The sequence below is a fragment of the Engraulis encrasicolus genome, chromosome 5 (assembly GCF_034702125.1).
Source record: "Engraulis encrasicolus isolate BLACKSEA-1 chromosome 5, IST_EnEncr_1.0, whole genome shotgun sequence".
Taxonomy (NCBI): domain Eukaryota; kingdom Metazoa; phylum Chordata; class Actinopteri; order Clupeiformes; family Engraulidae; genus Engraulis; species Engraulis encrasicolus.
The window spans coordinates 41,899,885-41,922,384 of record NC_085861.1 but is presented as its reverse complement, the minus strand read 5'-3'; the positions used below and the strand labels follow the sequence as shown (position 1 = coordinate 41,922,384).

The window sequence follows — 22,500 nt, the reverse complement described above, 5'->3', positions numbered from 1 at the left end:
AAGGAGGGAAGCAGAGAGAGAGAGAGAGAGAGAGAGAGAGAGTAAAAGAGAAAGAGAAAGAATATGAAGGAGAGAGAGAGATGAGGAGGAAATGAAGGAGAGTGGTTTGCTGTGTTAGACCTTTCGTCCAGTATTAGTGAGAATATCAGATGTCAGGGTACAATGTAAGAAAGAGAGGGGAAAACATGGACATGGAGAGAGAAGAGACAGAAACAGAGATGGAGAGAGAGAATAAGGCAGAGTGTCTTTTTATATCCCGTGTTAGTGGGGATGTCAGAGTTTTGGGGTTTATTAGGAGTAATTGTGAGAGAGAGAGAGAGAGAGAGAGAGAGAGAGAGAGAGAGAGAGAGAGAGAGAGAGAGAGAGAGTGAGGGGGAGAGAAAGAGAGAAAATGTCTGACTTCTTTGCTGCCCACCCCTGTCACTCATACTGCTCCACCAGTCCTTACAGTCCTAATCATCCTCTGCTCTCCTCTCCTCTCCTCTCCTCTCCTCTCCTCATCCTCTCCTCTCCTCTCCTCTCCTCTCCTCTCCTCATCCTCTTCCTCTCCTCATCCTCTTCCTCTTCCTCTCCTCTCCTCTCCTCATCCTCTCCCCTCTCCTCATCCTCTCCTCTCCTCTCCCCATCCTCTCCTCTCCTCCTCTCCTCTCCTCTGCTCTCCTCCCCATCCCCTCTCCTCTCCGCTCATCACCTCTCCTCTCCTCTCCTCTTCCCTACTCTCCTCTCCTCTCTTCTCCTCTCCTCTCCTCTGCTCTCCTCTCCTCTCCTCCCCTCTCTGCTCATCTCCTCTCCTCCTCTCCTCTGCTCTCCTCTCTTCTCCTCTCCTCTCCTCTCCTCTCCTCTCCTCTGCTCTCCTCTCCTCTCTCCTCTGCTCTCCTCTCCTCTGCTCTGCTCTGCTCTCCTCTGTTCTCTCCTCCCCTCTCCTCTCCTCTGCTCTGCTCTCCTCTCCTTTCCTCTCTTCTCCTCCCCTCTCCTTTCCTCTCCTCCTCCTCTCCTCTCCTCTCCTCTCCTCTCCTCTCCTCTTCCCTCCTCTCCTCTCTACACAAAGGAGTGTATTTCTCCATATGCTGAATTCATACTTACACAGACTGACAGATGTAACTAGTTATGACATGACCCGGTGAAAGTGTTATTAATAAATGAGTGTTACATCTCAAATCTCTCCTCTGTTTCTCTCCCTCTCTCCCTTCCCCTCCTTAGGTGCTTTAGCTAACGGTCATCTGAGTGGCTCGGGCCCCAGGTCGGCGGGCTCCAAGGGAGGCCTGTACGCGGGCGGGTCAAAGGCCGAGCGCTCCCGGCGCCTGGCCCCCAACCATGACGGGGCCAGCGAGTCCTCTGAGGAGGGGCCCGCACGCAAGAGGTGAGCATGACATGACACTGGGAGGAGTAACAAGATGTGGTCACAAAATGGAGAACGAGTTGATGAGATAGATTTTTTTATTTATTTATTTAGTTTTTACAAGGGCAAAGGGGTTTCTTTTTTGGGGGAGGGGTTCAACTTTATTAGGACAGGACAGTGAAGAGTAAGATAGGAAATGAGTGGGAGAGAGAGACGGGGAGGGGTCGGCAAAGGACCTGGGCCGGGAATCGAACCCGGGTCAGCCGCATGGCAGGCGAGTGCCCTACCGGATGGCCACGGCAGAGCCAGACAAGTTAGATTTTTTTGTAATACAGTATCCTTTTGTTAGAAAGGGATACTGAACACAATCAGCAGGGCCTCTTTTATAAGTTTATTGTTACCAATATGATAATAACCAAGTATTGCTCTGTACACTCTTACCGATGTCATCATAGCAATGTTGTTATGATGTAGTTCAGCCTTTTCCACAAAGTAGCGTTGCTGTTGATGTCATCTACACGCAACGGCTACAATACTTCCAGCATATGCTTGCTTGTTCATAGAACTACATTAAGTCTGAAAAAAGTGTGAGCTAACTTCCCATAAAAACTTGATTTGTGGCTACAGGTTTTTCCTGTTGACATGGGCTAAATTGCCAACTTATATTGTTGTGCTGTCTTTGTGCTTTCTTGTACCGTAAACAATGATTGTTTCATGCATAAAAGCCTAAACATGCCACACACCTCTGCACACTTTCTCTAATTCGCCAACCACAATGACTAGAAAAAGATCGGCAATCCGTTCATTGCTATGAATAACACATTATACATACTGTCAGCTAATTTCCAGCAAAGCGGAGGCAAAGTGAAAGTGGAAGACGGAGCAGAGGGGAGTGGGAGGCCGGGACTATGATTGCCACTTGCATTGTAATCTCCGTTCAGAGAGGATTTTGCTATGATGATGATTGTGATGCTAAAGGCATTGGTTCTCCTGCTTCGCCGCTGTTCCGGTGTTCTGATTAGCGCCAGTTGCCTGATAATCAGCGCTGAGTGGACTATTGTAAATGTCAAACAGTTTACCTCGACTTGCTTTTCTGACCTTTCTTCCAAATGTTTTCTTTTGTCTTTTCCAAATGGTTTCTCTACTGTATCCTTTTTGCATCTTGTTTCTCCTTTTAAGTCAACAATACAAGGTGGATTTTTTTATTGCCTTACTGTAGGTTTTTGCAGACAGTCAAGAGAATTAGGCTTTTTAGGTGGAGACATATTTCAGTGGAAAAAAATATGCCGTGTTTTACAATATGTGGCTTCATTTGTGTATGTGTGTAGTTTCTTTGTGTGTGTGTGTGTTTTGTGGGAACAGAAGAGTCTGCAAATTTCGGCCCTTAGAGGGAAGTCTTCCCCAAAAGCATTCTTAAGAAATGCAACTAAAAGTGAAAGATGTAAAAACAGAAGTGCAGTAGGGTTAACTTGTCTCTGTCGGACTTCAGATGCCAGTGAGGATATGGTTAACATTTGCAGTAGCATTAATAGTGCTATATTGTTGTAGTGTACGTTATCATGTCAATATTGATGAACGTTCATTTTCATCATACTGTACTCTGTTTGCTCGTCATCATTTTTTTTCTCTGACTCTGATCAAACATAATTTTACCGTTAGTTCCAACAACTCCTGGTCTCTGAATCGGTGCCAGTGGCGGTGCTTATCAATTTTGGCAGCTGGACACCTCTTCCACCTAGGCCTCCACGGTGTGACACTGCTGGCATATTGCAACAGCCTCAACTTGAATAAGCCTCTGAATATGTTTTGACTGTTGTCTGACAGACAGCTGATACCTACGGTAGTAGCCCCTTAACGCACACCATACCACCAGTGGAACGCTGTAATAGTCACTGAAAAAAACGTAACTACCATAGTTTTACGCCACTATGACAGTGCACAAGGCCTTTAGTAATACATTGCAACTTTGCCATTCGGGTAACAGCTTGTTTATAGCAGGGGTCGTGTCTTAGTGGGTTAAAGGAAATGGCCCAGTAGCAGTAAGTTACAGATTCAATTGCAATGTGGACCGGACACTCTGGGCTCTCAGCCATCCCAGGACAGCAGTATTAGTAGTAGCAGCCAGGGCCACTGACAGCTTCGGCCGGGCCCAGCACAAAGTAATTTAAAAGAGGCCCCCCACCCAGTAAATACAATGTAATGAGGACCAAATTTTGGGGCCCCTCTCTTTCTGGGCCCGGGACAACTGTCCCCTTTGTCTTCCCCCTGTTGGCATCCCTGGTAGCAGAAGTAGCAGCGGGGTTAGATGGCTAGAGAAGCTGTGAATTTTAGAAAACAGCTACCCCGTTGCTACTTCCCGCTAGTATTGCTGCTGCTCCTGCTGCTTGCTGTCTCTTCTAGCTGCTGTTTTGTGAGGGGGCAATTGTCGTTCTTTATTCGAAAAGGTCCGACTCTGCCACCGTGAGCAGCTTTTTCATTCACAACCAGGTATTCTCCCAGCTTCCTCCCAACGATTCACACATTGCTTTGTCTTGAATAGAGACACAACTGTGCGCCTGTTTCTAAGAAAGAAAAGAAAGGAAAAAAAGAGAAATGAGGAAATGCTTCCCGGTGTATTTATTACACCTCTCTCGGCAGGCAGGAAGTACTCTTTCATGGTTGCCTGCCTCGTGTGATATCTCCTCCCCTCCCTTCCTCCCTCCCTGTCCCCTGTCCTCCCTCGCTCCCTCCTCCCTTCTCTCCTCCTCCTCCTTTACAAAAAAAGGGGTTTGGTGAAAAACTGGGCCACTCTCGAAAGGAAATGACTTTGCATGAGATAATATCGGGAGATAGCCTGCAGATTTTGATAAGAGGGTCTATTTTTCTCTCTCACTCCCTCTTCTCCCTTCTCTGTCTCTCTCCGTCTCTCTCTTTCTATCTATCTCTCTATCTATCTATCTATCTATCTATCTATCTATCTCTCTTTCTTTCTGTCTCTCTCTCTCTCTCTGTCTCTCTCTCTATCTCTCTTTCTCTCTCTATCTCTCTCTCTTTCTCTCTCTCTCCTATGTGACGGGGTAATGTGACCCGGGGTTGGGATGTGGGGGGCTTTGGGCGTGTCCGTGAGAGTGGAAACTAAAGGTTAATGTATACACGGCAGTGTGAGGCCATGGTGTATATACTCACTGGGAGAAAGCGCTGGGCCAAGCTGTTCTACTCCCTGACTAAGCTGAGCGTCAAGCAGGCTCCTCATAGCCTCTTGTGCTGTGTGCACAGGGAGGCCGGGGACAGGGGGGGGGGGGGGGGCTATGTAATATCCTGGCTTCTTCAGCTCTACGTACCCCTGGCCCACACACTCACACCACACCACCCCAGACACACATATTTTTAATGCTGCATGGACACACACTGTCCGTCTTTCAGACACACAGGTATGCACCCACATACTGTACAGCACACTTCACATTCACACGCATGGTCAAACACACACACACACACACACACACACTCACACTCACACACACCCAGTACGTACACAGACACACACATATATACACAATCACATACATGCTCAAACACACACACACACACACACACACACATACACACACGCACACGCGGACGCAGACGCACACGCACACGCACACACGGTATGTACAGTGCACTCTCTCTCTCTCTCTCTCTCTCTCTCTCTCTCTCTCTCTCTCTCTCTTTCCCTTTCACACACACACACACGTACTCACTCCGCTTCGCACATCCTGGTGCAGAAATAGCAGGCAGTCTGAGCCCATAATGATTTATGATACCAGCGAGCACAGCCACGTCTGATCTATAGTCTACAGTCATTCAAAGAACATGCAGGTCAAATATACGCCTCTTTTCCCTTTCATTTTGCTTTTGACACTGCAGTTTACACTGCTAAAAGGCTGTTACCGGGGTACACTGTAGTAGAATTTATCCGTGCTGAATGTTTGAAAAGTCACGCAGTCAGCTTTTGCAGGCACATGATTATGTTTTAATATGTGTTGGACATAATCAAGCCGATATACATAGAGTATGTATTGAATATTTTCATGCTGATTCATGTCTTAATATACTGTAAATCCAATCTCATAATTATTACATTGTGAAATGCATGTAGAGTGAACATGCAACCGGATGTTTGATTATTGCAGTAATCCTTTTGGATCATCTTTGGATGCCTTTTTTTCTGTAAATGCTGTATTTCAAGGATATCGACTGGTTTGTCAAGCAGGATTAGTAGCATGTTTTAAATGAACCCATCAGTCAAGAGCTTAGCTCGCTCAGTCATTCTCTAGTACACTATGTAAGGAACAATTCGCCAATGCAATTCATGCCCTATTTACGTAGTGTAGCAACTCATGTAGTGAACACAGGAAAAATACTACCGTTGATTTGTAAAGAACTGAATTTTACTGTGTTTCAGATAACCTTTGATCCTACTCAAATATAGTGTTGAGTTTACTCTTTGGTCAAGTTAACATTTTCAGACTTTCATTCTATATAATATTGTGTTAATATTACGAGTATATATTAGGAGTCGTAGAGCTGAAATAACACTGGCCTCTTGTGCTGTTTTACACTGAGTAATTTGACTCTCCATAATGTTATAAAATACTCTATCTGGGCTCATATATAAGTTTACTCTGAAATATTGACAGCCCATTTTTTTTACTGTGTACTAACTCCTGTAGTAAAGGCATGAACATTTCGGACATGGAGGAAGGACCTGTCTGACCGTCAATTGCGCTTTGAAGCATCTGGTCCTAATGTCTCTCTCTCTCTCTCTCTCTCTCTCTCTCTCTCTCTCCCCCCCCACTGTATGTGATGGAGTAATGTAATGTAACTCGCCTCCCTGTCTGTCCTAGAGTAGAGCATACCTGTCAACCATCCCTAATTTCCCGGGAAACTCCCTAATTTTGACTCATTTCCCGATTTCTTCCCGATTTTTCCCAGAAATATCCCGGATTTTTCACATTATCAAAAAACACTGTCGGTCCAGTAGGCTATTTATAGGCTACCCACGGCCCTGTCCGACGAGCCACACCCCCTCTTGAAGAGAGAGACAGAGGGTCTTGCTTATCAAGCTACCTGCCAGAAGACGGTATGCCAGATACCAAGAATTGAAGTTCCTTGAAAATACGAGCTGTCAACTTCGAGCTCCGTAGCGCTTGTGCGCCCACTCTTTTCCTCAGAAACCGTCAGTTCATGCAACGCATAAAACAGCCTCGTAACAGCGAATCATGCGATTAACCTAATCACAACCTGTACCAGCACCAAGTTTTGCACGAACAGACAACTTGTGCGACAAAACAACAAGAAGAAACTCATTGCGCTCATTTCATTGTTTTGTTTTCATTGCATTGTTTCTCCACACTGTAAAACGTGTGCTGAGGGATTTTAGACAGGATCTGTCTTTGCACGCGCGCTGTTGTGAAAAGCAGAGTAGAACGCACCGTCCGATCTGTCTCTGTCCGTTGACTGTCAAAATTTGGCCATTAGAAATTTTCCCGGATTTTGGCTTAAAATATGGGAATTTTCCCAGATTTGGGGGGCTCAAAGTTGACAGGTATGGAGTAGAGTAGAGTAACTTTATTGATCCCGGAAGAAAATACTGGTGTCCAGCAGCATACGCAAATACACAAATTATAATAATAGTATACATTGCACAATATATACATTGTCTGTCTGTGTATCTGTCTGTCTGTCTGTCTGTCTGTAGGCCCAGGCTGCAGGCCCAGAGGAAGTTTGCCCAGTCGCAGCCCAACTCCCCCAACTCCACGCCGGTGAAGATGGTGGAGGCCATGCCAGCCAGCCCCGTGCCCCCCCTCAGCGACCTCTCCAAGCGCCGGCCCAAGACAGAGGACTTCCTCACCTTCCTCTGCTTACGAGGTAAGACCTCCACAGAACTTCTGAAACCTGTGTTTCTAACCTTAGAAAGATTAAACAGAGTTAAAAAATGCAGTGTTAATACAACATTTGGAGAGTCGATTAAACATCTTCTAGAGTGTCAAAGTTCAAGAGAGTCCTTGTGCACAAGCCCTCAGTAATGCAGGTGCAGGTGTGAGGCAGGAGAAGATGAATCAATGAACAAAATTCAAGAGACACCGCACACTGCTTACTTTTCTTTACTTTATTTCTTGGAGCAAACCTCCAAGAAATAAAGTAAAGAAAAGTAAGCAGTGTGCGGTGTCTCTTGAATTTTGTTCATTGAATCTTCTAGAGTGTATTTGGTCCCAGAGTACTCTCTAAGGGCTGAATTAACACTGCATTTTTTACTGTGCAGCATGTCTCTTGAACATCCTGAGCTGAGTCTCTAACCATCTTAGGTATAAAATGACCCTCAGCAGACCTCACTGATCCTTGACCCTCATCTTCTTCCATATTATACTCATCCGCCACCTACAACTCTTCCTCCACAACCTCCTCTTCTTCTTCCTAATTCCTTCTTACTCCTCCTCGGCCTCTCTCTCTCTCCCATTCTTCTTCACCAACTCCTCCTCCTCCATCTCCTATCCCCAGATACCTTCCTTCCATCCCCACATTCTTATTTTCCTTCACCTCCTCAATCGTCTCCGCTTCCTTTTTTGACATGGCAACATTCTCTCCTCCTCTTTCTTCTTGTCTCTTCCTCCTTTTTCTGCCTCTCATCCCATACACCTTCAGGTCACACTTCTCCAGACTTTTGCGTCTTCCGACCTCAACGGCGAGGTTGCTGTGTAAACAAAAAGACACTTCAGATAAAACATTTTGTCATTTCTACTCGCAATCGTCCTTGTATAAAAGTCATTGAAAAATTGAAGACAAAACGACACATTTGCGTTTTAAAAGAACATTGATACAACAATGAAATTGTATGTTCTTCTATAGCTCTTCTATAGACCGCATTTTGCCTTATATTATTAGGTATTACTCTACGTCAAAATGGGCTATCCCCAACCTTTGCTGTGATGCTGCCGACTGCTCTACTGTGTCTGTCTGTGGTGCACTCTACAATAAAAGAGGGGAAAGAGAGAAAAAGAGAACAAAGGGAGCTCTCTCTCTCTCTCTCTCTCTCTCTCTCTCTCTCTCTCTCTCTCTCTCTCTCTCTCTCTCTGTCTCTCTCTCTCCAGGGCTTTTATTATGTCCTGAAAATGTAGCTGTCCGACACCACAGGATGCTGCTGCTTTGTTACGCAGGTTTATTTCCCTTTCCCCTAGTGGGGTAATAAAGAGAATACATGCTCTATGTGTGGGGGTGAATAGTTGCCTTTGGAGACACAGTGAGAGATGAGAGAGACTGAGAGAGAGAGGTGGGGGGGGAGAGGGAGGAAGGGAAAGACCGAAAAATAAGAAAAGGAGACTGAGAGACTGAAAGTGAGAAAAGCTGAAAGAAAGAGAGAGCGAGAGAGAGAGAGAGAGAGAGAGAGAGAGAGAGAGAGAGAGAGAGAGAGAGAGAGAGAGAGAGAGAGAGAGAGAGAGACCAGCTGAAGAGCCTGCTTGTCTCACTTTGGTGACACACTTTTCAAAGTCGTTTGAAGGTAGCCGTTTTCATTGCTGCGGCTATCCTGACTCTGCCACAGGCCGGGCCGCTCTGACTGCAAAGGCATTTCGCAGTCGTTTTTTTTTTTACTGCCGCACGTCTGTTTGGCTGGCTCTCCTCCCGGTGCCGGCGGTAGAATTACAGAGCACGGTGCACACACCGCAAGGCCCTGAGCAGTGAGCACTAAGCGCAAGAGGAAGCTCTACCACAGCCACTGCCACTGCTACTGAAGTAGTACCACTCTGCTTGCTGCTCAGGGCCGCTGACAGATTTCACTGGGCCCCGCACAAAATAATCTGAAATGGCCCCCCTTTCAAAACATACAATTTACTGACAACCCAATTTTGGGCTCACCCTCTTTCTGGGCCTGGGACAACTTACCCGTGTGACGCCCTTTGTCAGCAGCTCCTTTACTGCATAACAGTGCCATTCTGCTTGCTACCAGTGTTGCTACTGCTACGTAACAGTAGTGTTCTGCTAGCTGCTCTAGCTGTGCGGCTCTTAGCCTCAGCCTCAGACCCACGTCTGTGTTTTCCTTAAGCCTCAGTGACAGCTCTCCTGCTAGTTCCTGCCACAGCAATCCTCAGCTTTATCTGATTGTTTAGGGGAGGTGGCTGGTGGCCGGTGGCCGGTGGTTGGTGGCATAGGGGTGGAGGGCCGAGAGGGGTGCTGTTGCTGGGGAAGGCTATCTCCTACGTAGAGAGCGTGAGCGAGAGAGAGAGAGAGAGAGAGAGAGAGAGAGAGAGAGTTGGAGAGTGTGATGGATTTTGGCAACACTGCACTTTCACAATCATGCTTGTAAAGCACCATTTGGATTTGATAGAGCGCATATGTAGGTATAAATATTATCACTATACTTGACTACTGTTTTGGCAACATTGCACTTCCATTCAGTCAATAAAGCTACCGAACTGAATTGAATATAATTCAACCGAATTGAATTAAATGGAATTTAATCTCCAAATTAGGTTCTTCAGGCCGTTTGTATCTGTTCAGGTATTTCTGTCATGTCGTACACAAAGAAGCATGCTCATGCAAAAATATTGCTTGTGGGGAAAATATTATGTGATTATAATTTAATTTGTTGAGATTAGTTAATTATAAAGCCTCTATTAAGATACACCCCTAGTATATCTGCATGAAGGGCAAAAAAGACTGAGGGAGGGAGGAAGGGAGATAGAAACAGAACAGGAGAATGAGAGAGTAAGATGGGTGCTTCTATGAGAGCCGGAGGGAAGGGGGACGTCCTTTCTTTATCAATTATCTGCAGTCGAATCCCAAGGACTCTGTGAGAAGGTAGTCTTACCCGCCTCACTGATCTTAAAGACATTGCATTGCACAAAGTTCACACTGAGAGAGAGAGAGAGAGAGAGAGAGGGCCCAGAGTTAGGTCATCATTACATTGCATGTTTTGCATGGGGGATCCTTTCAGATGACTTTGTCCAGGGCCGGGCCAAAGCTGTCAGCTGCCCTGGATATAAGGGTTATGATGTCTTTGGGTGCGTAGAAAAGTTAGGTTCAAGGTTTGCATGGTGCCTGGGTGTGTAGTAAGGCTTGGTATAAGGGCTGTATGGTGCCTGGGTTTGTATTAGGGTTACGTTAAAAGTTTGTAGGGTAGAGGGGAGATGAGGAGGGTTAGGTATAAGGGTTGTACAGTAGAGTGCAGGGAAGAGGAGGAGGATTAGGTATAGTATAAGGGTTGTAGGGTGAAGGGGAGAGGTGGATGGTTAGGTATAGTATAAGGGTTGTAGGGTGAAGGGGAGAGGAGGAGGGTTAGGTATAAGGGTTGTAGGGTGCAGGGAAGAGGAGGAGGATTAGGTACAGTATAAGGGTTGTAGGGTGAAGGGGAGAGGAGGAGGGTTAGGTATAAGGGTTGTACACAATTGTCATCAAACTCGTTTTGTCAATGACAAATAAAAGCTCTAGATTCTTGATTGATTCTCTGTAGGGTGAAGGGGAGAGGAGAGGAGGGTTTGGTATAAGGGTTGTAGGGTAAAGGGGAGAAGTGAAGGGTTAGGTATAAGGGTTGTAGGGTGAAGAGGAGAGGAGAGATGGAAGGTTAGGAATGTGCTCCTCTACTGCGGTCGCTACTCTTCATTGAGCGTTGCCAGCTTTGCTCATCAGTCATCCTGGGCAGGTAGTGTAGTGTCTGCTGTTGCTACTGTCTCCCAGGGCACACACCCGTGGACACACATACACACACACACACACACACACACACACACACACACTGGATCAGATTACCACCTCTCCAGCTCTGTCTCTGTCTCTGTCTCTGTCTCTCTCTGTCTGTCTGTCTCTCTCTCTCTCTCTCTCTCTCTCTCTCTCTCTCTCTCTCTCTCTCTCTCTCTCTCTCTCTCTCTCTCTCTCTCTCTCTCTCTCTCTCTTTCTTTATCTCTCCTTTTCTTTCTTCCCTCTGCTGTTGAGTTTTTCACCTTAGGAGAATTCATAAACCTGAAACCGTGTGTCTAGACAGTATTATAACGCTCCTTTAATGCCAGGGTCAGAGACACTGTTTCTCTCTCTCCCTCCCTCCCTCCCTGAAGGGCTATACTCTCACATTCGACTGGTGTTATTTCTCTCTCTCTCTCTCTCTCTCTCTCTCTCTCTCTCTCTCTCTCTCTCTCTCTCTCTCTCTCTCTCTCTCTCTCTCTCTCTCTCTCTCTCTCTCTCCCAGAAGGGCAATGCTCTCTGTTATTTCAGTGTGGTGAATGAGTGATCAGAGGACCATCCGGGATAGCATGAGGTCCTTTATAGTGTCTGAGATAGTGCTACACTCCTCTAACTCCCTCTCCACATCCTGTGTCGCTCCTCGCGTATATTATATACCATCAAACCGGAACAAAGATGTCTGAACGAAATTGAATTAACTTTCTTGTCCTTGTATGTGTGCATGCAAGAACGCACACACACATGCAAGCATGCACGCACACACACATGCACGCACACACACAGGAACAAGCACACACACACACACACACACACACACACACACACACACACACACACACACACACACACACACACACACACACACACACACACACACACACACACACACACACACACACACACACAAGAACAAGCACACATGCAAACCACACAAGACACTCTGCCCCTCCTAACAAACCCCCCCCCCCCTCTCTCTCTTCCGCACATACTACACACAGGGCTCCCTGATTAGATTTCCCTCTGACTCTTGGCTAGGGGGCAAAGTGGGTTAATGGATTTCCAGACATGAAAAAAAGCAAATCAAAGCATCTCTGCTGCTATACACACACACACACACCCCCCCAGCCCCCAGCGACCCACCCACCCATCGCCCCCCACACCCATTCCCCGTCTCCCACCTCCCCTTGCCACATCATCGCTGACCCCTCTCTGCTATTTGCCCATCACTGAGGAAATGGTTAACGCCCCACATCAAAGACCCACCACCCGACACCCATTATACTGTAGCCACATCCACCTCCGCTCCCCAGCCGCCACCCTCTCCTCTGCTCTCCTCTCCTCTGCTCTCCTCTGCTCTGCTCTCCTCTCCTCTCCTCTCCTCTGCTTTCCTCTCCTCTCTTCTCCTTTCCATCCTCTCTCCTCTCCTCTGCTCCCCTCTCCTCTCCTCTCCTCCCCTCCCCTCTCCTCTCCTCTGCTATCTCCTCTCCTCTGCTATCTCCTCTCCTCTCCTCTCCTCACTTCATACCCGATACCATTACCCAGTTTCACTCACCCTCCCCTCTGTGTCACCCTCTCATCCCCATATCCATTCACAACCACCATGCCCCTACACCACACCCAACTCCACCTCTTTGCGCCAGCATCAGCCCCCTACTTCACTAACCTTCCCCACCCCTCACCACTCCGCCACTCCAAGCCCCAGTTTCACCACACACACACACACACACACCTGCACCACCAGTCCCAGCTAACACCCAGCCCCAGCCGCAGTCCCCCACCACCCCTCCATTCCCCGCTACCATGCCACCACTCCAACCCCCACTCCCAACTCCAGCCCCAGCTCTGCACCACCCCAAAACTCCACCCTCACTCAGCTTGAACACACACCCACCTCCAGTCTTCACTACCACCCCCACCACCAGTCACACACCCACACCACACCACACCACACCACACCACACCACTGCCAGAGATTCTAGAGATATAGAGATATGCCATTGTAATAGGTTGCTATGGGCACCTAACATGACCAGGTTCCGGTCTGCCTAAAGGGGCGTGTCATAATACTTCTACAATGAATAGAACAGTCCTTTGGTCTGCCTAAAGGGGGCAGTCCTTAGGTTTGCCCCCCCCCCCCTTGCAATATTAGAACCCGGAAACAATGGGCCAATGGAATCTCTCTCTCTCTACTCTCTCTGCCAGTGCTCCCAGCTACCACCCCAATCCTCCACCCCCAAACACATTCCCACCTCCATTCCCCGCTACCACCACGGGACTCACTAGTTTGACGCTGTGTCGCCCGAGAGGGCTGTACTTGCGCCTTACGTCATTCAGAGTGACAGCTGACTATGTTTCAGTGCGAAACTAATACGGGCAGACGCACTGAAACATGAACACTGAAGTGCACAAGTGCACCATTTGAGATTCAGAGATTGAGTTTTCAGTTGATGTAGTAGGCTACACATCAAATGAACTAGTGGATGACTAGTAATGTTGCAAAGGACACCCTGATGCAACCGCATTTTTATTTGCAATGCAAACGAGACATAGGCCTAGAAGCATTAGAGTTCTAAGTTTGCTCGCAGTTGCCTTGAATCGTGAATTAACCTTAATAATTATTTTTGTAGGTGGCCAACATGTAACCTAATAATAATTTTAAAAAAAAGGCATACCCTAGGCCGATGCAACTTTATCTTGACAAGATCTTTACAAGAAGCTCGCAGTTGCTTTGAGTCCAGAAGGTCCGTTATTGCTGGCATAGGCTATAGACGCATCAGCACTCTACGTTGGGAAATTGGCTCGTAGTTGCTTTGAGTCAAGGTACCGTTATTGCAAACGAGGTGTATTAGAAGCAGTTTGTGAATTAACCTACATTATCACAGTGGCCTATTTTTGTAGGTGGCCAACTTATAGGCCTACATTATTTGGTCAAATGCAATGTACTATCTATCAACATAGGCTATTGCATAATATGCATCCCTGCGCCGATGCAACTTTATCTGGACAAGATCTTTACAAGAAGGTCGCAGTTGAGTCCAGAAAGTCCCGTTACTGCAAATGAGGCATATTAGTAGTTCTAAGTTTGCTCGCAGTTGCCTTGAGTCGGCCGTTATTGCAAACTAGGTGTATAAGCAGTTAAATAATTATTTTTGTAGGTGGCCAACATAATCTAATAATAATAATTTAAAAAACCTCGCTACCGTTTAAGCCGTATGCCATAATAGTCTGGCAATGCAATTTATTAGACCGTTATTAATAGCCGAACAGTTTTGCCGTGTGCCACTGATTTAGAATTGAAAATGAGGCGTATTAGAATTGAGGCGTATTCATGATTGAGAACTAAAGAAATGTTTTTGAATGTGGACAAAACAACCCTCGTGCACGCCAATTGAGAATTAAAGTAGCCTAATGTTTTTGTGTATCGACAAAATCACCCAGCACTGCAGCTGTGCACGAGCTCCCAAATCCACGAGTACGCACAACCCAAATCCCGCCCATCCGCACATCCCAAATCCCGCCCATCCTGGCCGACATGGCGTCAAACCAGTGAGTCCCCTACCACCACACCCCTTAACCCACACCTGGCCCACTCCCCCACGTGTAGTCCCAGCTACCACCACCCCTACAGTAGTCAACCCCCTTCTCCCCACCTCCACCCACCCTTAGTCAACCCCCCTCTCCCCCCCTCCACCCACCATTACTGTACTCAACCCCCTCCTCCCTCCTCCACCCACCCGTCAACCCCCTTCTCCCTCACTCCACCCACCCTTAGTCAACCCCCCTCTCCCCCCCTCCACCCACCATTACTGTAGTCAACCCCCTCCCCCCTCCTCCACCCACCCTTAGTCAACCCCCCTCTCCCCCCCTCCTCCAGCCTCCTCTCCCAGGAGCATCAGGGAGCAGGTGCTGAAAGGTTGCCCTTGCTGGCTTATATCGCCGGTGTCATCGCAGGTCACGTCTCACTCTCGGAGGAATCCGGTTAACTCTTGTTTCAATGACAAGTCATCTTTTGCTCATCCCTCTCTCCTTCCCTCCCTCCCTCTCTTTTTGCTCACTCACTCGCTTGCTCACTCACCACCGCTCTGACTTCTAGGAGGCTTGTGAAACTGCCTGCCAGTGATCTCAGAGAAGAGAGGTCTGTGTCTCGTGGCCTGTGTGGTATGGAATAGCTCCATAATAGGATTTGTGGTTGGGGTTTTGCACAAATGTTGAGGTGGTTAGGAGGTTCTGGGCAGGGAACAATAACAAATAAAAACAGGTTTGAGGTCTATTTTGTAGTGTGAGAAAAAAAACGCCAAACCAGAGTTGAAACTGTTGAAGACATGTTCTCTCTCTCTCCAATTTCCCTCTTTCCCTCTCTCTTTCTCTTGCTCCACCTCCTGTATGTTGTTTCTATCGCTCATTCTCTTCCTGTGTTTCTCCACCATTCTCTCTCTCTCTCTCTCTTTCTCTCTCTCTCTCTCTCTCTCTCTCTCTCTCTCTCTCTCTCTCTCTCTCTCTCTCTCTCTCTCTCTCTCTCTCCTCTTTGTGAAATGTTTATTTGGCATGAGTAATTTGCCAGCTGTCATCAGTCTGACAGGGGGGAAGAATACTAGCATACTTAGCCTCAGAAAACTGATCATTATTGTTTTTTTGTGCGAATAAAACGGCATCATACAGATTGTATTGTATTACGCCATAAATAAGGATGCAATAAAAGCCCATCACTGCCTAAGATCACTGTAAATTGTTGAAATTGTAGTAATAGATGTAAACTGTTTCATTTTCCACTTAACAACAACTACTACTACTACTTCACGCATAGCCTTTGCTTTTATCTAAAAATCCTTCCGTCTGTTGAACTGACTGGCCTGGTGGGGATGAACTGACTACTGGGTACTACTGGGTGACTGTTGCAACAGGGGAGGATTGTGGTGCTTATCCCCCCGTCAGAGCAAGGACAATGGAGGCCAGAGCCGTGGGTCAGAGATGGATTGGCTTAACCCTCTTCCCCTCAAGCTATCAGGAGGCCCAGGCAGGCCACAGGGCAGGGGGACCCCCCTCAACTCTCACCCCGCATCCCCCCCTCCAAAACCACCACAACCCCTCACCTCTCGCTCTGCTGAATACCAGAAGGTCTGGCTGTCACCTAGAGATTATCGCTCATCAAATGGGGGGGGGTGGGGGGGGCTCTCAGCCAGCCCACAGTAGTCTCTCTCTCTCTGTGTATCATCTCTCTCTCTCTCTCTCTCTCTCTCTCTCTCTCTCTCTCTCTCTCTCTCTCTCTCTCTCTCTCCCCGTTATGTCTCTATCTCTCTCTCTTTCCGTCTTATTTGCTCTCAATCTGTTTCGCTATGTTTCACTGTTTTGTACTCCATCTCATCTTCTCTCTGTCTCTCTCTGTCTCTTTCACTCTGTTTCTATGTTTCTCTGTTTCTCTCTCTCTCTCTCTCTCTCTCTCTCTCTCTCTCTCTCTCTCTCTCTCTCTCTAACGGTCTCTCCTTCTCGTTCCCTATTTGTTTCCACCCTTCCACCCAGCTTTGTCTCTGTCTCTGTATCTATTGCTATCTTTCTGAATCTCCCTCCCTCCCTCTCTCTCTCTCTCTCTCTCTCTCTCTCTCTCTCTCTCTCTCTAACGGTCTCTCCTTCTCGTTCCCTATTTGTTTCCACCCTTCCACCCAGCTTTGTCTCTGTCTCTGTCTCTGTCTCTCTATTGCTATCTTTCTGAATCTCCCTCCCTCTCTCTCTCTCTCTCTCTCTCTCTCTCTCTCTCTCTCTCTCTCTCTCTCTCTCTCTCTCTCTTTTACTGTCTTTCGGTGAAGTGTTTTGTTTTGGGTTTTAGGTATACACAGAGATACAGGTCCAAATGTCAGCTGATAAATTTGATACTGGGTCAAGCAAAAATGGCAATTTATATCAGCAGAAGAAACAGGATGACCGGTAATGCAGATTGTAGTGCAGTCGATGTGTTTTCGGGCCTGGTTAAATCTAGGATTCGCATTGATTTCTTTTTTTTTCAGCACATGTCTGATATTGACACTTTTGTTGACAAGTGGTGTTATGGAGAAGCACTTTGCTCAGTCAGGGGTGGGGAGTTGACCTTTTTTGGGGTTTTTTTTAGCCTAAGATTTAGGTTTGTTTTTTCTTTACATGGTTTGATTGTGTAGTATGGTTTTGTAAAGAGGATATTTTTCTGATTGTTACTGTAAAATAAAGCGCTTTAAAAAAAATCTCTCTCTCTCTCTCTCTCTCTCTCTCTCTCTCTCTCTCTCTCTCTCACTTTCGCTCTTTCTCTCTCCTACCATATATGTGCTAGCCACTAGCTCTTCGCTAAGTCGCTGACATGTGATCACATGCGAACAGCACATGTTAGTGTGACGGCCGTGACCCTGCACTCAGTGACCTGGCCCTCACCACCCCTGCACAACCCCTCTCCTCCCCTCCTATCAACGTCACTGCTCCATCTCTCTCTCTCCCACCCTCTCTCTCTCTCTCCCACCCTCTTTCTCTCTCTCCCACCCTCTCTCTCTCTGTCTCTCTTTCTCTCTCTCTCTCTCTCTCTCTCTCTCTCTCTCTCTCTCTCTCTCTCTCTCTCTCTCTCTCTCTCTCTCCTATCCAGCTCTGCCATAACGTCACTCTTCCCTCCCTCCCTCTCAACTCTCTCTCTCTTGCTCTTCTCTCTCTCTTTCACTTTCTCTCTCTCTCTCTCTGTCCTTCTCTCCCAGCCTCATCCCTCATCCACCCCTCCACCTCCACCTCCACCTCACAACTTCACTCTTTCATCCCTCCCTCTCAGCCCCTCCCCTCCTCACAACGTCACTCCTCCACCTCTCTCCTCTCTCCCTCTCCCACCACTCTTCCATCTCGACACCGCCACTATTCTATCCCTCCACCTATTTCTCTCTCCCTCTCCCTCCGTCATCCACCCCTCCACTCTGCCATCTCACACCGCCACTATTCTATCCCTCCCTCTCTCCCTCTCTCCCTCCTCTGTCATCCCCTGCTCCTCCTCCACCTCCACTCCGCTGCCCAGATTAATGGCTATTCATGGCGTGTGGAGCTGTGGTGCTGCTGCTCCTGACACAGGCTCTCCATTGTGAGCGGACCAGGGTGTCCAGGGGCTGGTGGGGGCCGGTGGGTGCCAGGGGATGGGGTTGGGGGTGCAGGGGTGGAGGGTGGTTGAGAGCGCCTGTGTGTGTGTGTGTGTGTGTGTGTGTGTGTTAGTGGAGTATGAAGGGCGGTCCAGAGGCCTTTGACTTTCTCAGATCAGCAGCAAGACCCAGATGAAGGGAAGCCTCTGGAGCTCCCCCAGATTCCAGGCTCTGGGTCAGCCTACTAGGAGCTCTGCTGGACCTCTGCTGGACCTCTCCGCGCCCCCCACCTACAACCCCCCCACAGACCTACAGCACCTACACCTACACCTACACCTACACCTACACCTACACCTACACCTACACCTACACCTACACCTTCACCTACACCTACACCTTCACCTACAGCACGGCTCTCCTCCTGCCACCCTCAGCCCACCAATACATCTACAACTCCCCTTCAGCAACCATCTTCCCATAGCCCTCCTCCTTCACCAATCTACCTTCCCCCTGACCAGCCGCCCCAGAAACCCCTGACCAACCTACCCCCTTCCAAGACTACAACCTCCACCACCAACCCCAACTACAACTCTACTTCAATCCCCCTCAACGTAACAATAACCCTCCTCCCACAACTTATCTCCCCCCTGACCTACCCACCTACGACCACCTGACCAGACCAACTTCCAACCAGACGTGTGTTCAAAATATTGAAATCGTGATACCGGTACATTGTCACAAGCCTCTTCACGATATAGGTATCGTATCGGTTTCATCAGTATCGATATTTCATTTAATAAAATAAACTGACTTTTGAATGCTACACAGCAACTGCCATTCGTGAGGCGTATACTGTAGCATCATGAACAGTAGGCCTACGGTTTTGTGAAGGCCATGTTTTACATTCACTGCAGTGTAACTGTTGCTCTACAGAAAAGAAGTAACATTTGGTTGTACATATGTCTATTTTCTTAAAAATGCACATTTATCGCATGGAGGCACATATATTGCGATATATACCGTATCGGGATCTCTGTATCGGGATGTATATCGTATCGCGCAAGGTGTTTGGCAATACGTGAGCTTAGAATTATAAGGTTCTATCTCCGTTTAGGGTAGTTCTGAGATATTGAGCATCAAAGTTTTTACATCCCAGCTGTTTTGTGAGATAGAACGTTTTTATTTCATTAATAACAATGTAAAATAATACTTTTTCACAAAAATAACACCACACAGGCATTAATAAGCATGTAATGGGTCAGATTATGTAAAAAACTCAATTTTACCAAAAATGGAGATAGAACCCTATAATTCTCAGCTCACGAATACCCACCCCGAATTTCAACCCCCTTGGAGAGTCCAGCCTCCACCACCAACCCAACTGCACCTCACATCCAATCCACCTCACCCTCCAACAATCCACCTACACCCCTCCAAAGTTTGTCCAAACCACCTCTACACCACCGCCACCACCACCAACCCTCCCTCTACCTCCACCAATATAAACCCACCTACAGCACCCGTCAGGCTGCTGCTGAGTGGCGAGCCCCACTGTGATGGCACCCCCTTGGCCTTGAGAAGAGAAACACAGGCTGTGTTTTTTTTCATCCTGCCTCTCCTTTTTTATGAGATATATTGTAGGGTTGCAAGGAGAGTTGTTTGTTACCTTGAGGTGCATCTTCTCTCTTTCTAAATTTGTGTCAGTGACTCACTCACAATATTTCTTTCTCTCTCTCTCTCTCTCTCTCTCTCTCTCTCTCTCTCTCTCTCTCTCTCTCTCTCTCTCTCTCTCTCTCTCTCTCTCTCTCTCTCTCTCTCTCGATTTCTTCATCACTCTCTGTTCCCTGCATGAAAGTTTGATTTCAGAGGCCGGGGGATGTAATATGTGTAGTCATGTCCTTCTCAATATAGCATAACATTGTTTTTGGATGGCAAAAGCAAGAAGTCAAAAAAGTGAAAATGAAACATCCATAATGCAGTGTGTTTCTTTCTCTCTTCTTTGAGTTCATTCGATCACCATGTTTCCTGCCGGGGCCAATGTTTCTATCTGTCTTTTTTAATCTCTCATCATCTTGTCGTGCCTTTGGTTTCCATCTATTGCATCTCAAACTCCATCACATGTTCGTCTTCTCCCTCATTTTATCTTTCTCTTTCTCCTTTCTTTCCTTCCTTTCTTCCGTCTCATACATCTTAACCAGAGATTCTTTAAGTCTCTCTACTCTCTCTACCTCCTCGGATTACTCCTTGCTTTCTAGTCTTCCTGTCTGTTGTCCTTTTCTATATCTTCTCTCTCTCTCTCTCTCTCTCTCTCTCTCTCTCTCTCTCTCTCTCTCTCTCTCTCTCTCTCTCTCTCTCTCTCTCTCTCTCTCTCTCCTCATCTGTCTTTCTCTAATGCATTGTTGGGCAACATTATTTTGGCTCAAGGGCCACATTTGGTTCACAATATTGTCCGAAAGGGCAAATGCTGCAGGTAACTTGTGTCAGAAATAACAAATATTAATGTGCGTCAACATAACTTTTGGACAATTTCATTGATGAATGCATCCCTAATCTCAAAGGTGGTTAATCTCAAAGCCCAAAGGCGCTGTATTGGTGAGCCATTTTATGAATGTTGGGTATGAGCATCATATTGGATTGAAAAGTTGTCTTTCTTGTAAAAGCTCTGCGGGCCAGATTGAATGGCTCAGTGGGCCTCATATGGCCCCCCAGGCCTGAGTTTGCCCACCACTGCTCCAATGTCTAAACTGCTCTAAAATTCCTGTCATCGCTTCGTCTCCCCTCCATCTCTTCTCTGTTTCTCACACTCTGTTCATCTTTGTCTTTCCCGTGCCTAAACTCCCCTTGGGTTCCTTTTATCACTTCTACTCCCTCTACTGTACTGTATCCTCCCTCCCTCCCTCCCTCCCTCCCTCCGCTCATCCCTCTCTCTGACTGTTGTGTATATCTTAACATGCCCCCCCTCTCTGCTTCTGCATATCCCTCTGTCTCTTCTTGTGTCTGAACTCCTTTTCTCCTTGTCTTCTCTCTCCCTCTTTGTTCATCACTATCTCTTTTCGTCCCTCTACATGCCCCCCTCTCTTCCCTCACCCCTCTGTGTCTATCTTCTCTTATGTGTCTAAATGCTCCACTTTCTCCCCTCTCTCTCTCTCTCTCTCTCTCTCTCTCTCTCTCTCTCTCTCTCTCTCTCTCTCTCTCTCTCTCTCTCTCTCTCTCTCTCTCTCTCTTCTAAATGCTCCTCTCTCCTCCCTCTGGGTATCCACAGGCTCGTCTCCTCTCGTGTGTATATCTCAATGCTCCTCTCTCCTCTCTCCGCAGGCTCGTCTCCTCTCGTGTGTATATCTCAATGCTCCTCTCTCCTCTCTCCGCAGGCTCGTCGGCGTTGCCCAGCAGCATGGTGTGCTTCGGGACGGCGCAGGAGGACGCGGACGTGGAGGACGATGAGGAGGAGGACGAGCTGGAGCAGGAGGCCTCCGCCAGCAGCGAGGCAGGGCCAGCCTCCACCTCCTGCCACTCCACCCCACGCAAACACAGGCCACCTGCCAAGCCCACCGCCAACGGCCACGGTACGATAGGGATGTTATGTCACACTGCACTGTTTTTATTCTGCTTTTATTCATGTATTTTTATCTATCGTGTTTCTAGGTTTTATGTGTGCGAAGCGCATTGAGCTGTCTGTGTATACCTTGTCTTGTCTTGCCTTGCCTGTGTGTTTGTGTGTGTGTGTTTGTGCGTGTTTGTGTGTTGGAGTGGGGGTGGGGGGTAATTGTGTGTGTGGGGGAGTAGTGGGTATATGTACACAATGTGTGTGTAACGGATTCCAACTAGCAGAGTGTGGCTTGAAACGTTAGTAAACCTCCCTCCTGAAGCCTCATACGGTGCGGTAGTGCTGGGCTATCGGACCGGCCCTTTAGCTCAGTCTCCCAGTCTGTTACTGTGCCTCCCATTGCCAAACCGATGCGTTGACGAGGTGGCGAGTTTGCGGCCCAAGGGGGACGAACTGTGCGAGAAGACCTCTGTTACGTGTGCACGCGCGTGTGTGTGTCTGTGTGTGTCTGTGTGTGTGTGTGTGTGTGTGTGTCTGTGTCTGTGTCTGTGTCTGTGTCTGTGTCCGTTCCGTGTCCGCGTCCGTGTCCGTGTCCGTGTCTGTGTCTGTGGCATATGTACAGTGTGTGTCTGTCTCTGTGTGTATTTACAAAATCTCCAGCTATCTTTTTCTACCTTTTCACTTTCTTTCATCATGTCGGCCTGCATAGTCACACACGCGCATGCACAAGCACAAGCACATGCCTCACACATACATGCATCTGCACCACACAAATACAGTACACTCACACATACAAAATGCATTTAACTTACACTATACATACACACTCACACATTTATGTCATTTAAACACAT

The 22,500-nt window shown here is 47.5% G+C and overlaps 1 protein-coding gene across 1 annotated transcript in view; it reads left to right on the top strand.

The window, feature by feature from the left end:
• Positions 1–22,500, top strand: part of jarid2a (jumonji and AT-rich interaction domain containing 2a) — a 90,573-nt gene that overhangs the window by 33,822 nt on the left and 34,251 nt on the right. The window contains exons 3-5 of the mRNA XM_063199429.1: positions 1,201–1,360; positions 7,062–7,231; positions 21,471–21,665. Of these exons, the coding sequence (XP_063055499.1) occupies positions 1,201–1,360; positions 7,062–7,231; positions 21,471–21,665 (525 nt within the window). The remainder of the gene's footprint in view (positions 1–1,200; positions 1,361–7,061; positions 7,232–21,470; positions 21,666–22,500) is intronic.